At 38.7% G+C, this 14,211-nt stretch overlaps 2 protein-coding genes across 4 annotated transcripts in view; one reads left to right on the forward strand and one right to left on the reverse strand.

The window, feature by feature from the left end:
- Nucleotides 1-14,211, forward strand: part of AKAP7 (A-kinase anchoring protein 7) — a 79,435-nt gene that overhangs the window by 14,763 nt on the left and 50,461 nt on the right. For all 3 annotated transcript variants that reach the window (XM_064413192.1, XM_064413191.1, XM_064413193.1), the window contains one exon: nucleotides 5,474-5,586. In XM_064413192.1, the coding sequence (XP_064269262.1) occupies nucleotides 5,474-5,586 (113 nt within the window). The remainder of the gene's footprint in view (nucleotides 1-5,473; nucleotides 5,587-14,211) is intronic.
- MSH5 (mutS homolog 5) lies at nucleotides 2,529-13,044 on the reverse strand. The gene is made up of 2 exons (XM_064413190.1): nucleotides 12,932-13,044; nucleotides 2,529-12,450 (listed from the first exon to the last, which is right to left on the reverse strand). Exon 2 carries the CDS (start codon nucleotides 12,392-12,394, stop codon nucleotides 9,959-9,961), a length of 2,436 nt encoding a protein of 811 aa, XP_064269260.1. The 5' UTR covers nucleotides 12,395-12,450; nucleotides 12,932-13,044; the 3' UTR covers nucleotides 2,529-9,958.

A 14,211-nucleotide genomic window follows, 5' to 3' on the forward strand; every position in this document is an offset into this window, starting at 1 on the left:
AAAAAACTTTCTTTCTTCTGCTTTGCTGCACCACAGAACATTTGAAGGATTGCTTTGGTTTAGACCCAGCTGGCAGTTCAGTCCTGCACTGCCACTCACTCACTCACTCACTCACTCACTCACTCACTCACTCACTCACTCACTCACTCTTCCCCGGCCATTGAGGGGAGAGAGTTGGAAGAGTAAAAGTGAGAAAACTTGTGGGTTGACATAAAGACAGTGTAATGGGGAAAGTGAAAGCCATGCACTCAAGCAGAGCAAAACAAAGAATTCATTCACCATTTCCCATGGATAGGCACATATTCAGCCATCTCCAGGAGAGCAGGGCTGCATGTATAAGAGTGACTTGGGAAGACAAATGCCATCCTCCTTCATTTTTAATTCCCCATCACTATATATGCTGAGGGTGATACATACAGAATGGAATACCTCTGTGGTCAGTTGAGGTCAGCTGTCCTAGCTGTGTCCCCTCCCAGCTCCTTGTGCACCTCCAGTCTGCTTGCTGGAGAGGTGGGCTGAGAAACAGGAAAGTTCTTGGCTCTGTGCAAGTGCTGCTCAGTAGTAACCAAGACATCCCTGAATGATCAAACCTCTGTTCAGCATAAATCCAAAAAATAACCCTGTGCTAGGTACTATGAAGAAAAGTATCCAGCTAAAACCGGCACAAATACTAAGTGAATTTGGAAAAAGTAATGAAGTGCTTGGTTTTTATTTTGATAACTTCATTGTAAATGCTATTGAAGCTGATAAAAGTGAATAAGTGAATCCTGTTTTTTTTTTACCTACAGGACTTGCAGAAGTTGATTTATGGATTAGTGATGTGTTTTATGGTCTGACCATGAGAGGGAGCTTGTATTTCACAAACAGAAAAGTTACTCTTCTGTTTAGACATATTTATATCTCATTTGCTTTTGGTCCTTTGTTTTTAAGAAATGTTGATTTTATTAAATTATTATTAAATATTTTAATACAGTTAGGACTGAACTGTAATACAACAGTCAGGCTGACATGCAGTACAACTACCTTAGTAATTTTCTTTAACTTTAGTTTTGTATAAATGACATTTTGTGTAATCTTTTTGAATTGATTTTTCCTAGTAGTCCACACTAGACAGTGAGAGAAATGAAAAGTGAATCATACTGCCCATCTTGTTCTCTAGATACATTACAGCTTCACTTAAGCATAAACGTACATGCCTACCATACCAAAGCAATCTGACCCCTCTGTGCAGCCACATGGAGAATTCAGCTGTGGTAAAATTAACATTTTTACCTCTGCCAGATAATTTTTAGTCTATTTAGCTTGCCCATGAAGTTTACTGTATAGCTACATAACTGTTGGCAGAAAAGATGGGACCAATGGCAGGCATGGGGCTGGAGAGGAACAGTCTATTCTGACAAGGATGATAGTTTAAAGCTCATCAAGGATGAGCTTCTTTAAAAATCGTGAATCCACACATTTACCATCCATTTGAGGGTGAATTGCATTGCCCTGCCTTCAGGCAGCCTTGGGAAATAGTTTAATTCAGTTAATTTAGTTCACTTTAGTTACAGATGGCTGAAGCTATGATAAATGAATTTTGCCTCTTGTCAGTTGTTCTTAGCTCATTTCACATGATGAAAAAATTAGAAAGTCAAAGGTATTGTAATTTTCCATTAGAACAACAGATTTGTATAAAGTGAACAAAAAGGTGGCAGTCCAAATTGCTGTTGTTTAGTTAGGTGGGGCTAGAAGTATTCTCTGAAATGATGAAATGATTCTCTGAAATGATGATATGATTCTCTGAAATCATACTGAAAACGAGGACAGCAAATGCTCTTAGTTTTAATCTACATTCTTTTTCATATTGTGCTGCCTTGCACTGAATTCCAATAGCTCTGATAAATAGCTCATTGAAATGAAGCAATATGCTTACTGTGATTTAAAAGAAGGTACTATCACCCCCTTCTTTTTGTGGTCATAACAAATTTGTAGGAAGTATTAGAATGGCTTGAAGCCAGTCTAAGAAGAAAATTTTATTAGGAAGTTCTACTTATGTTTCTTTTCCAGTTTAGGACTTTACCTTCACATTGTCACTGTCATGTAATGCTGACCTTATGTACTGACATGTGCAGGAAGTGGGGCTTGCTAGGCCTAGCTGCTCCATGGATTGTACTTCATGAACGAGCTCATCTTTCTTATGTATATGTGTGTGGTGATGGAGAAAAACAGAACAACCCATGCATAGTCCTGATGAGTGCTTGAAATAACAGTACAGCTTGCTGATACATGGCAGTGGTCTGGGACAGTGACAGCTCACTGTAGAAAAGTCTAACTAATACACAACCAAGGAGCAATGCAGGAACTACTGGGAAACTGGCTTGACTCTCACTTATCTTTTGGCCCATCTCTTAAAAAACCCTAAGAACTTAATGATTTTAGCACAGCTTAACATGGTAGTTCTAATGGTAAGTTATCCATGCTCAGCTTTTCTTCATTTCCAAGTGTAAAGTAAAACAAAAAAAAAAAAAAGTAAAAAGACAGAATACTGTTTCTAAATTACAAACCTTTTAATTGAAGGAACATGGTTTTGAGACAAGCAGAAATTAATAGCCTGGAAATAAACATACATATGTAGCAGGCTTCTATATCTAATGAAGTCTTTGGAAAGAAGATGGCCATTTGTATTACAGAATATGGCTCAATAAGCAATTTTACTATGAATTGTTCTGTATGGATCTAGCTGTTGGATTTTTGAGCTTTTGCCATGTAAAGTGGTTCTGAGTAAGCTTCATATATCACATTTCTATTCTAATTAGAGGGAAAGAGTTGTCTAATGGATTCAGCTGCATCCAGTGTAAAAGGCAGATGACATTCAGTAATTTTGACATTATAAAAATGAGGCACAAAATGATATTACAGAGTAATTCAAACTGCATGAAAGGCAGTCTGAAAGCTGTCCAAAAACTTGTTCCAGGAAGTCATTGAGCTTGTAAAAATAACTTCAACATTTCTAGGGTATACTTTGAAGCTGCAAACATCAGTCAGCCTGAGGCTAATAAAGGAAAACATAGATTTTGTTTGATTTTTCAATCTAAGTAGTAATAATGTCTGGAGGAAAGATGCAGACTACTCATTTGTCAAGACTCCTGGGCACTGTCTGTCTATTTTTCTCATCACTGGCCTCTAATTTCTTTCAGTTTGGGTAATCTCCATTATAAACTTTAACTTTTGTGTATTTGCCAGTCGACAAATCCACTTTTATGCTGTCTCACAAGCCTAGAACTTTCTCTTGCCCGCTGCATCCACTTGTCCTTTCCAGTTTCTGTTAAATCCCTTCTTGTAGCCACTTCTTCAAAGAGCTTCATGGATATTAATAGCATTACATTATCTTGTAACCTTCCTGTGCTCTCAGGAAAACATTTTATTTCTTTTTTTCTCCTCCACTTAGATTTTGTTCTAGTTTTCATTATTTTTGAAGAAGGAAGCATTGTGTTAATTATAAACTGCCTTAACCAGTAACATCACACTTTCTGTACATGTTAAATTCTACAAAACTGGGGCTATCTGTAGTCCCAGCAAGCCCAATGTCTTGAGCCTGTGATGTTTAGTATGTCTGTGTCATGACAAAGCTGTGCAAGAAATCTGATGCCCCTGAGAACATGTGTAGACACACACCTACACAAGTAAAACTGTTAAGTTTAAAACTGCAGTCTCTCTCTGCGTGCTTTTCTCTTCTGACCCAGGTTTTCATTGCTTTTTCTTGATTGGAATTGCCAGGTATGAAAGAGGATTTTGGAAAGATAAATCGAACAGGTATCGAACAAAGCTATTTTACACAAAACGAAGACAGGCAGGCTGGTGGTTCTGTTCAGCAGGGGAAAGTGCAGGTGCCCAGCTGTCCCAGTCACAGCACTGTGTGAGGATTGGGTGGGATTGGTCTGTCCTGCTGACATCCCTGGGTTTGCAGTCCCGTGATCACAGGCACATTGGCAAACCTCTGCTCTGATAGTAAGCTCTTCCTGGAGTTAGGAGGGGACACCTGGAGAGGTGCAAATCTTCATCAGCACAGATCCTAACTGCAGAGTGTCAGATAAGACTGAATGGCCTAAGATGTGATGGCAGAAATAAAAAGGAGTTTTCAAAGGGGGGAAAAAAAAAGACTGCTATGCACAAGACTGAGTCAGAACATCACATGGTAGTGTAAACATGGGTCTGATAAGATTTACCCTTTGCTGGAACATCAACATCAATCCCAAATTGTGCTGCACAGAGAAGGGAATACAGGAGCCACAAAGTTCAGTGGGGATTCAGTGTAAATGTAGAAATGTCTCCCACAGACAAAATTTAAAATAATACAAGTAGGTCAGCTGTATTTGTGTTGTTTGCTTCCTGATGTGATACTGTTTCTTCCAGGTGTCAGAAAAAGGACTGTTGAAGCAAAAAATAATATATTTAAGTGAACGTACATTTTTTTTAAGGGTTGATTAAATTTATGTGATAGGATTGATAATTTTTCCCCTATTTTGATTTTAGTTTGATTGTATGAGTGAGCTAGACCTATGCCTAGTGAAAAATTAGAAGTTGTACTTGTAAAGAAATAAAAAGCTTAAGGATTTGCATTTTTTCTGGTTTTCAGCAATAGAAATACACTACTTGCCAGTAGTATTTTACCACAGGTTTTTACAATTTCATCTAAACCTTTTTTCAAACAGAAATTTTTAATGTTGAAAGTATTTAATCTAAAAAAACCATAGAACATAATTCAGAAGTTACACTGAAATTTATTTCCAAGACATTAAACATTACATTGGGCAGATGAGTTGAAAAATAGTAAACTAGGTCAGTATTGTTGAGTGATTTTGGCCTGAACTGTAAACAGATAAAAGTAGGAAAAAGTACATTAAAAGTAGGCAATTAGCTCAGAAAGCAACAGTGAAGCCTTAAAACCCAAGCAAGAATCATCAGCACACCTAACATGTTCTCTAATGCTGGCTTGTAAATCCAGTGCCCAAACCTGGAGCTTTCACTTCCAAATTTCCTTTGGTCTGAGTGGGAGATTACACAAACAGAGATAATAGAATTCACCACATAATACTGTTTTTGAATTGAGAATTCTGTTACATACTCAGAGTTTTCCTGAAGTTTCCCACACTTCTATTGAGAGTGACTCCTCAACATTGCTGATGTTGAGTTTCTATTTTGATAGCAAAATCAGACAGCATGAAAAGCTTTCTAACTGCCATTATTTAACTGATACTAACTGCAGATATTTCACATGAAATATTATATCCATTTTCACATGAAATAATATATACCTCTGAAGAAATAATATGTACCTTTGAAATTAAGTAGAAATCTTCCTGCCTTTTTGTACGCATCATCTTATTTCTTTCATGTGAAGGACCCATGACTAAAATTACATTTGAAAGCACATTTTAAGCATTATATTTTGTAATATCTTTGTATTTATGTAATTTTCTCCTCCTGTCAGAGACTATGACAAAGATATTTCAAGAAAAGGGGATCATGGCAGGAGAAGAAAGAGTTTTTAAACCACATCTGACCTTCATGAAGTTGTCAAAATCAACAGAGCTACGTAAGCAGGTGAGCCCACATTTCACGCAGCTCAGCAGCAATCTAGAAAGTTTAATTTGGAGATGGACAGTGTTGTTTATGCTGTAGCATCATATTTGCTACTTTGCAACCAGCTGAAGAGGTAAGACTTTAATACTTGGTTTTTAAAGAAATAATTAATGTGTCTGCTGTATAAGCAATTCTGTACTGTAATTTACCACTCTTGATATTTTCAGTGCAGTAATATCATGGTCTGTTTTCTGCTGGGAAATTAGGCAAGACCAAAAGATAAAAGTACTTGTTCAGAATTGCAGAACTCCCATTAGGGGGTAGATTGTATGCAGGCAGTTTGTTTGCTGAGTTTTGTTACTGTATAGGAGAAAATGAGCACATAAACAGCAGAATTTCTGTTTGGATTATGCATAGTAGGCAGTTAGTTCCCTACTGAATATGCTTTGGTGAATTTCAGAGTAATGAGGAAAACTTACATTAATAAATGTATATAATGTAATTTAATATATCTTCTATATTCTGTCTTGCAGGCAGTTAATTCTTGCCTGTTTATTTGGGTTTTTTTGACAAAATACACAAATACATGAAAATAGGACATAACTGTAATTAAAATATATAGAAGCAATACTAGTGTACCTTTTTATTTCATGCTGTAATTTAATTTAACTGTAGTACTGTATTATTTAACACAAGGTTAAATACATTGTCTATACATTTTTTTACTGACATTTTATAGAATGTTTTATATGATTCTTTAACATTAACTAGGAAAATAATTTTTGGAAAAAATATTTTAAATAAGAATTAAAGTACATAAAATGAATATTTTAAGTTGATTTTTTCCTTAATAGTGGGTTAAAGTTTAATTATTAAATTTTAAAGCTTAATTAGAAATATATTTGAAAATGCTGAAGGTGCATGCTTTAATTAAGTAGTATTTTTAAATCAGTAGAAAGAAGGTAGTGAGATCTGAGATACATCAAGAAAATTTGAGGGTATGTGTACTTGTTCTAAAATAGAAATAAAGACAGCCACAGGATGCAGGTGGTATATGATAGATATTAAATTTTTAAACTCACAGAAGCTTTTGCTTGAAATGACAGTTGGGTTTTTAAAATGCTAATTGTAAAAATGCACAGATCTTCTAGAATATCAGCTGTTCAGTGATCTAACTGGTTAAAACATCTGAGATAATCAGGGTGGGATTTTTGCTATTCTGTATTTTTTCTGTTTTTTAGCTGGTTGGTTGTTTCATTTACATTTATCTACCTTCCATGAAATATTAGCCAGCATATATCCTTTCTGTGTTCTGATATTCACTGCTGCTGACAGAACCAGGTCAATGTCATTCCAAATCATCTTCCTGAGCCCTCCATAATGCTGGATAATGCATATGATCTACTGCATAGAAAGGTTCTATGTATTAAAAATCTGTCTATTTTTCTCAGCCAATTCAGTGTGAGGCATAAGCATCAGTCTTTACTATAATTTTTTCTTTCACTGTGTTCCTGCAGTTAAGTTAGATAGTTTCATGCATTTATGGAAAACAGTAAATAAAATATGTATCATAAAAGGAATAATTATTTGGCGGTACATTTTAGTACAATGTCTAATTGCATTTTCAGATCTTACAACAATATGAAAAGCAAGAAAAGGGACGTGGATGAAGGTTACATGAGAAAGCATATAAAAGAGCATATAGTACTGAAGTGGTTGAGTATAGTTCTCAGCCATAGCTTTATATAACTATATTAATTTATTTTTTAGATGTAAGCCTCCTTATTTGAAACAATATTCTGTTAAGTCACCCTCCTCTCAATGACATCTAAATTCCACCAAAGTTATATTTTGGGGGGAAAAAAAAATCTGTTTTTTAAACCTTAATATAGCTGCAGTCATTTCGAAATTTATATATTCTGTAGAGATTTTAAGTTTTCCAAAGTGAAAAACTATATTTACAAAGCAAATAGTTTGAGAATTCAGAACTAGTAAAGATCTCAAGAAATCAGGTCTTCACTTTGAAGGCACATCATTAAGCTAACAATGGTAAATCTAAAAAACTTGGAAACATATATTAATAAAGGATAGAAGTGTGAAATAAAGTGGATTAGAAAAGAGCTATCTGGTTTGCTGTACCCCTTTCAGCTTCTCAAATTAAAGGACTTATTTACCTACTCAGAAGTGGGACCAACTTGTTCTTCATGCTTAGTTGGACATTTCTCAGATTAGATGTGCCACTGAACACTTCCCTAAAACCAGGAGGTGTACTGTGCTATAGATGTCCTTGTGGAAGGAGACAAAGGGATATAATTTACTTGCTCATGTTCAGCTATTTCCAGAATTATTTGAATGAGAAGAATCCTGGGTTAGTGTCATTATCTTCTATGCAAAGAACCTAATGAAGCACAATAAAAGAAGCAACTGGAGTTTTGCATTTGAAGATAAATGTTTCTGTTCCTTCTTCCCTCACTCACCCCCTAAATTGACCCCAGTCAGACACAAGCCCTGTGTCTTCCATTTGTCCAGATTCCTATTTATTTCAGGGTGTGTGGTGAGGCACTTCATAAATGCTGTATGATGTTTGAAGGTGCTTTGATACCTACTACTGTCAGAACTGCAAATGCTGTGAAATGAATTTCATAAGTAGAATATGACTGACATCTAAATTGCTCTGATGGCATCTGCTTAATTAGTGCAGAGTATGTCCCTAGCCTAGACAGTGGTTGACAACAAAAAATGCTAAAATTATAAATCATGTATCTTTTGTATATTATATTCTTTTGTACGGTGTATCTTTAAAATGCTGCATGTATAGTTAGTAAAAGAGAATATACTATTGACAAAAATATTTGTATTTGCAACACTTCTGAGTATTGTTCAAGGCCTGATTCACAGTTGCCGTTCACTTCAATGGTATCATCATAATGATACCAGATATTATGCAGACAGTGTTATTATGATTGCACTGGAAATAGCATTAAATGCACAATTCAGTAATTTATCATTGTATCTTTTAATGTTAATTATGTTAAACTTCTGTCACTTTCCAGTTTCATACAGAAATAGCATAAGGTACTTATTTGGTAATAATAATAGTTTACGTTATCGTCAAGGAGGAAATTCCACACTGGAACAAACCCAAAGCAGTTTCTCCAATTTCAGATCTTTTTGATGTATACTGATACTCATCTTTTTGCTACCTTCAACCAGATATACCAGATAACATGTTCAATACTCATAATTATGAAGGGATTTAATTTTTTTTAAATGTAAATTTTCTCTCAGTTTATGTGACATTAATATTTTTGGCTTCTTGAAATGACATAGATGAGAGATGTAGTATGTCTTTTGTTTGCCATAATGTAAGTGGTTAGAGCAAGTTTTGGCAGACAATAAGTTATCTAATGTCCCCTCTATCTTATTTACATGAGGAATCTCAGGCACTTGCTTGGCTGCAGGAAAGGTTATTGCTTTGATAGTGTTTAGATATGGCTCTTGCATCATTAATTTGTTAATGAATTTTTCTTGCATATGCATACATAAAATACTGTGATGAGAGAAGTGAAAGGGAATCTTCCCTTTCTGGTATTAATCCTCAAATGTTAATAATTGAGAATAGAATAGGAAATGTGAATTTCTCTCTTAAATTCCTAGATTTGTAATTTTGCCTTTATACCAGTGTGGCGCAGACACATAGTATGCATGATACAACTGTATCATACAGAACCTTAAAGAAGAGAACAGTTCTCAGTAAAGCTAAGGTATTTTTATTTATCAGTCCCAACTAAATCTGACCACCAGAATTCCTTTTATAACTAACTCCTGGGATCTCTGGCATTTGGACAGAAAAGCTGGTATAAGAAAGCCACAGAGCCATTAAATCCCTCTGCATTGCCACTTATGCCAGCCTCTCTATCAGTGTTTTTTATCGTGACAATTCTTAATTGTTGGTACAAGAGTCTGAGCCACATATTTATTTGGAATCTTTTATGCTGATTCTAAAATGGCTGGAACCGTCACTTTGGCACAATATGAAACAATAAACACGTTCCTTTAATAGCCTTCTAAGAGCAGTAGAAATGTGTTGTGATTTTTCTGCAGTGTATTTTTTTAATCTGAGGTTCCAGCAACAGGGACAGAAAATACATGAACTGAGTGACCCAACAGCTGGAAGAGGTTCTTAAAATTCTTCCTCATCATACACTCATCAATACACCATATTGCAGGGATATGTAAGTACTTGGTTTAAACAAGAAGGAAGGACATAACCACAGATAGTTTGTTATAAGCTAAATGTCCTGTGAGGTGTCATGGCATAGTGATCATTCTTTAAAGCACCAGACTTTCCATGGCAGATATGATGCAGTCTATGTATTTACACATACCCTTGCTACAGGACTGAGGCTGCAGAAGGCAACACCTCTTTAGACATGAACTCTTCCAAGTCCACCTGGGGATCATCAAGGTCTATGCAAAGAAACTTTTCCACAACAGACTTGCATTTTTCCATCCTATCACATTTTGAAGGATAATCAAGACATTTGATAGGTTTTCCATTGCGAATCAGTTCTGATACTTCCACTCCTCTTTCAATAATTTTGGCTGGCATTCCTGCTAATGCAGCAATATTGGCAGCATGACTAATGGTGGACATGCCCTGTTTGATCTGGTAGAAAAATATCAACTCCTCTCCATCCTGATGGGTCTCCATGGTCATGTATTCCAGAAGAGGTGTGTCAGGCAGGAGATCTAGCTGCATTAAACTGTGAAAATTAGTGGAGACAAAGACCTGCGGACACTGTGTTCCTTGTCTGATCCAGTACCTCAGGACAGCAGCCAGAAGGGACAGGCCATCCAGTGTGTTGGTGCCTTTACCAAACTCATCAATAAGTACCAGGGACCTCTCTGTGGCATTGTTTACAGCCTTGGCAACCTGGTTAAGATCAATCATGAATGTGGAGAGCCCTACAGAAACTGATTCCCTACTGTGGATTCTTGTGTAAATCCCATCAATTACTCCAATCTCTGCCTCTGCTGCAGGGACATAACTGCCGATTAGAGCCATGAACACTATAAGACCTACTTGCTTTAAGTAAACACTCTTTCCAGAAGAGTTGGGCCCTGTGATGATCTTTATTCGTCTGGTAGCCTCACCACTGTCCACAGGATTGGCCACGAAAGTCTTTGCACATAGTTCCATGAGCGGATGCCTTCCGTCCTTGATGTGGAAGCCGAGGCGGTGAGTAAAGCGAGGGCGGCAGTAGGCGTTCTCCCGCGCCGTCGCTGCCAAGGCTAGCAGCACATCCAGGTGCGCAGTGTACTCGATCACGCTGTTAAGTACTTCAGACTTCTCCAAGATCCTTGTCTGCAGCTGGTGCATGATGAGTGTTTCCTGGTCTCTGATCTCACAGTGCAAGTCACCCAGCAGGCTGTCTAGCTCCTTGGTCCGGGCACTTCTGTAGTGCAGTTTATCATCTGACAAGAACATGAAGTCCAAGCCTTCAATTTCAAAGTCAGTCTTATCCACCATATTTGGTAGCCGTGGAATGGAGAGAAGGAACCCAATCAAAGGAATGTAGATTACAGCACAGAAGGGAATATGATTGTCCAAAGTCTCTAGTTCTTTTTGTGCCACTTCTGTAAGGAAGTCTGACAGTCCCATCAGCTTTCGTTTCTTCTCATCAATCGTGGCATCTACATTGGGTCTAACAGTGAAGCGGTTCTCGGAGAGGCTGCCTTCAAAGTCTACCACTTTGCTGATCAGATTAGCAATGTAGTGCAGATCATCAGTGAAGACACGTGAAATAGTCTGAAAAAGTTCAATAGTGTTGGGCAAAGAACGACACGTATCTCTAAGGCACACTGCATTGTACGCTGTCTTATACAGTGCGTGCCAGTCACTAACTTTTGTGTTGGAAAGAGTCATTCTCTTTAAAATAAGAGGCACATTTTTAATATTCTTGAGGCAGTTTTGAAGAGTGAGGACTGTTTCATGGTTCTGAGCTAGCAGGAAGAAGTTGATAACATCCAGCCGTTTGTTCAGCTCTGTCACGTTACGGGTAGGTCGTGTGAGCCACAACCTCAGCAGTTTTTCTCCCCATTTGCATCTGCAACGGTTTAAAATTCCAAATAAGCTAAATCCTTCTTTTAGTCCACTGGATAGCTTGTACACAGAAGGATGGATATCACTTTTAAATATCTGCAGAACACAGTAAGTGTCTTGGTCCATATTCACAGTATCTGATAGCACAAATTTTTTAAAGGCCAAAATAGGAACTGCTATACTGCTGTCTTCAAGTTCAACTCCAACCCTTCTTCTGTCTAGAAATTTAAGAAGGCCTCCTAAGGCTCGTAGCATGAGTGGACTCTCGAAAGGGATGATTGAGGACAAATAGAGAATTTTCTCTGTGGCAGTCATGTGAGATGGGATAAATGGAAATTGCCTAGACAGGATCCGTTGCTTGCTGACTTCTAGACCAAAATCTATGTTGGGAAACAGGACAATTTCTGGTTTTCCTATGTCTTTATCACCAGCAGTAGCTGTTAGGTTGGTCAGGAATTTGGCAATATTCTCGTCCTGTTTTGCACTGGTCACTATGCATTGAGGGTTAAGTTCCCCAATCACTTTTTGCAGTAGCTTGAGATCTTCATTGTCAGGTATGTCAGGCATGAAGTACACTGAGCAATCTTCTGTATCATAGTAAGTAATTGCCAGCTGCCCTGCGTACCACAGAACAGACATATGTGTCTCCGAGCTCTCTTGCTCCTCTTGCTCAGACCCAGGCGCCGGTGGCAAGGCACAGCTCGTGGCTGATGTGGCACTCATCTGTTCGCAAGAGGTTTTTTTTATTCACAACTCATCCAAAATGTCCTGAGAAGTAACTTTAATTGACAACAAGAAGTTAACAGAAAGTCACTCTTCCAACCCTGAAGAATCTAAGATGCTACCAGGAATTGACTACAAATGTTCAAGTGAAAAGACACAGCCAGTGACTACAGCCACTGTTGGCTTCCAAGGAAGGAGTAACAGAGCTACCAGCATTAAAGTTTTTCTTTGTATCCTTTATTTTTTTAAGTCTATGTAGACCCAAGTACCCATAAATGCAGTAACATGCACAGACATGTATATCCATGCACAAAATCATCCTCCCTCAGAGGTTCGTGACATGCACTTGGGCTGACCATGGCTTCTCTCAGCAGTGCAGCCCCATAGCCTGGCCATCATTTCAGGGTCGCAGCCCCGTATTTATGCTGCAGCATCACACAGCACCAGTTTATATAGAAGCTCATAAGGGATGGGACACACCAATCCCTGTCAGCACCTCACTTCCAATCCTCTCCCTCTTCTTTGCTCCCTACTCACCCTCCTCACCACAGACAGGCAGCTCGACGCAGCTGCTGCTCCTCCCTGCAGCCCAAAGGCGTTGTGCTGTTCCCTTTCCCTTCCTCTCCGTCGGGAGGGCCCGACAGGGGCCCGGAGCCGCCTCTGCGCGGGGCCGCGCCCACAGCGGCGCTGTGGCGGCGGGCGGGAGCGGCCCTCGGGCCGCGGCTGCCCCGCCCGGGGGAGCCCCCAGAGGGGTGCTTGGTTGTGGCGTCTGGCACATGGAGCCCGGAGTGCGCTGTCCCCACTGGAGCCTTCCTGCCCCTGCTCCCAAGGCTGACTGTGGCAGTAGCCACGGGGACTGCATGGGGTTCAGCTGCTGGGATAGCTGGCTGCACCTTCCCAGAGACACGGGCAGGAAAACCAGACATTGCAGGGATGTCAAAGGCATTCTCCTGGTGCTCTGGCGGTCCTGCAAGAGCTCCTTGTGCCGTACCTCTCCAGACCTGCATTACTCGGCCGTGTCCTTTACAGGCATCATCCATTACAGAGCTTCCTCGAGAGGCAGTCTTCCTCCTCCCCTTCCAGCACCAAATGCTTCAAATACTCTTGTTTCTCACCCTCCCCCATTACAGCTTATCTTATTATCAGCATCTGTACTATTCCCATGTGGTAACAACTTTTGTCTTGCATCTCTACTGTTCCAGACCCTTTCAGTTAAGAAATGAGCCATGACCTTCCCATGTGCCTGCATTGCTTCATCCTTTCACATCTCACTGCAAGCAGCACTCCAGAAATTGTTCCAGTTACTAAAAATATCATCATTTTCCCATGGCTGCTTTTCCAAATACCTTTCAGTAGTGCATCACAAGCACGACTCAGTTCCTTAGTATTCAACATTTGATTCACACCTTACCAACCTGTCTTTGACAAGCAACATCCCAATCTCTTGTAAATGTTGTTTTTTTATTGGAGCATGAAGTTGTGATTTTTATCTTTTCTGCATTTCATTCCAGAGTAACTCAAGGCTGCACATTTTGGCAAGTGTTCTCCTGGCTGAAAAGATCTTTTTTTATTACTAATTGATGTCTAACTGTATTTCCTAGAACTGTCAGCCAAAAAGCAAGGAATGATGATTTAATGTCAGAATAACCTTAGTACATAAGGACTAGTCTAACCATAGAACATAAAATGTTAAGTAATTACTGTGGGAATGGAATAAATGTAGACTTCCACGGAGATTTAGATTCCCAGATTTCCATTTCTTGAAATGAAAAGCATACACCACTAGATGTCATCATTTCAGAGATTAAGGAAATGAG

This window comes from Passer domesticus, chromosome 3 (assembly GCF_036417665.1).
Source record: "Passer domesticus isolate bPasDom1 chromosome 3, bPasDom1.hap1, whole genome shotgun sequence".
Lineage (NCBI taxonomy): Eukaryota > Metazoa > Chordata > Aves > Passeriformes > Passeridae > Passer > Passer domesticus.

Bases quoted from the DNA above. Each gene is read 5' to 3' on its own strand.
- MSH5 (XM_064413190.1), bottom strand. From the start codon at position 12,394: ATGAGTGCCACATCAGCCACGAGCTGTGCCTTGCCACCGGCGCCTGGG.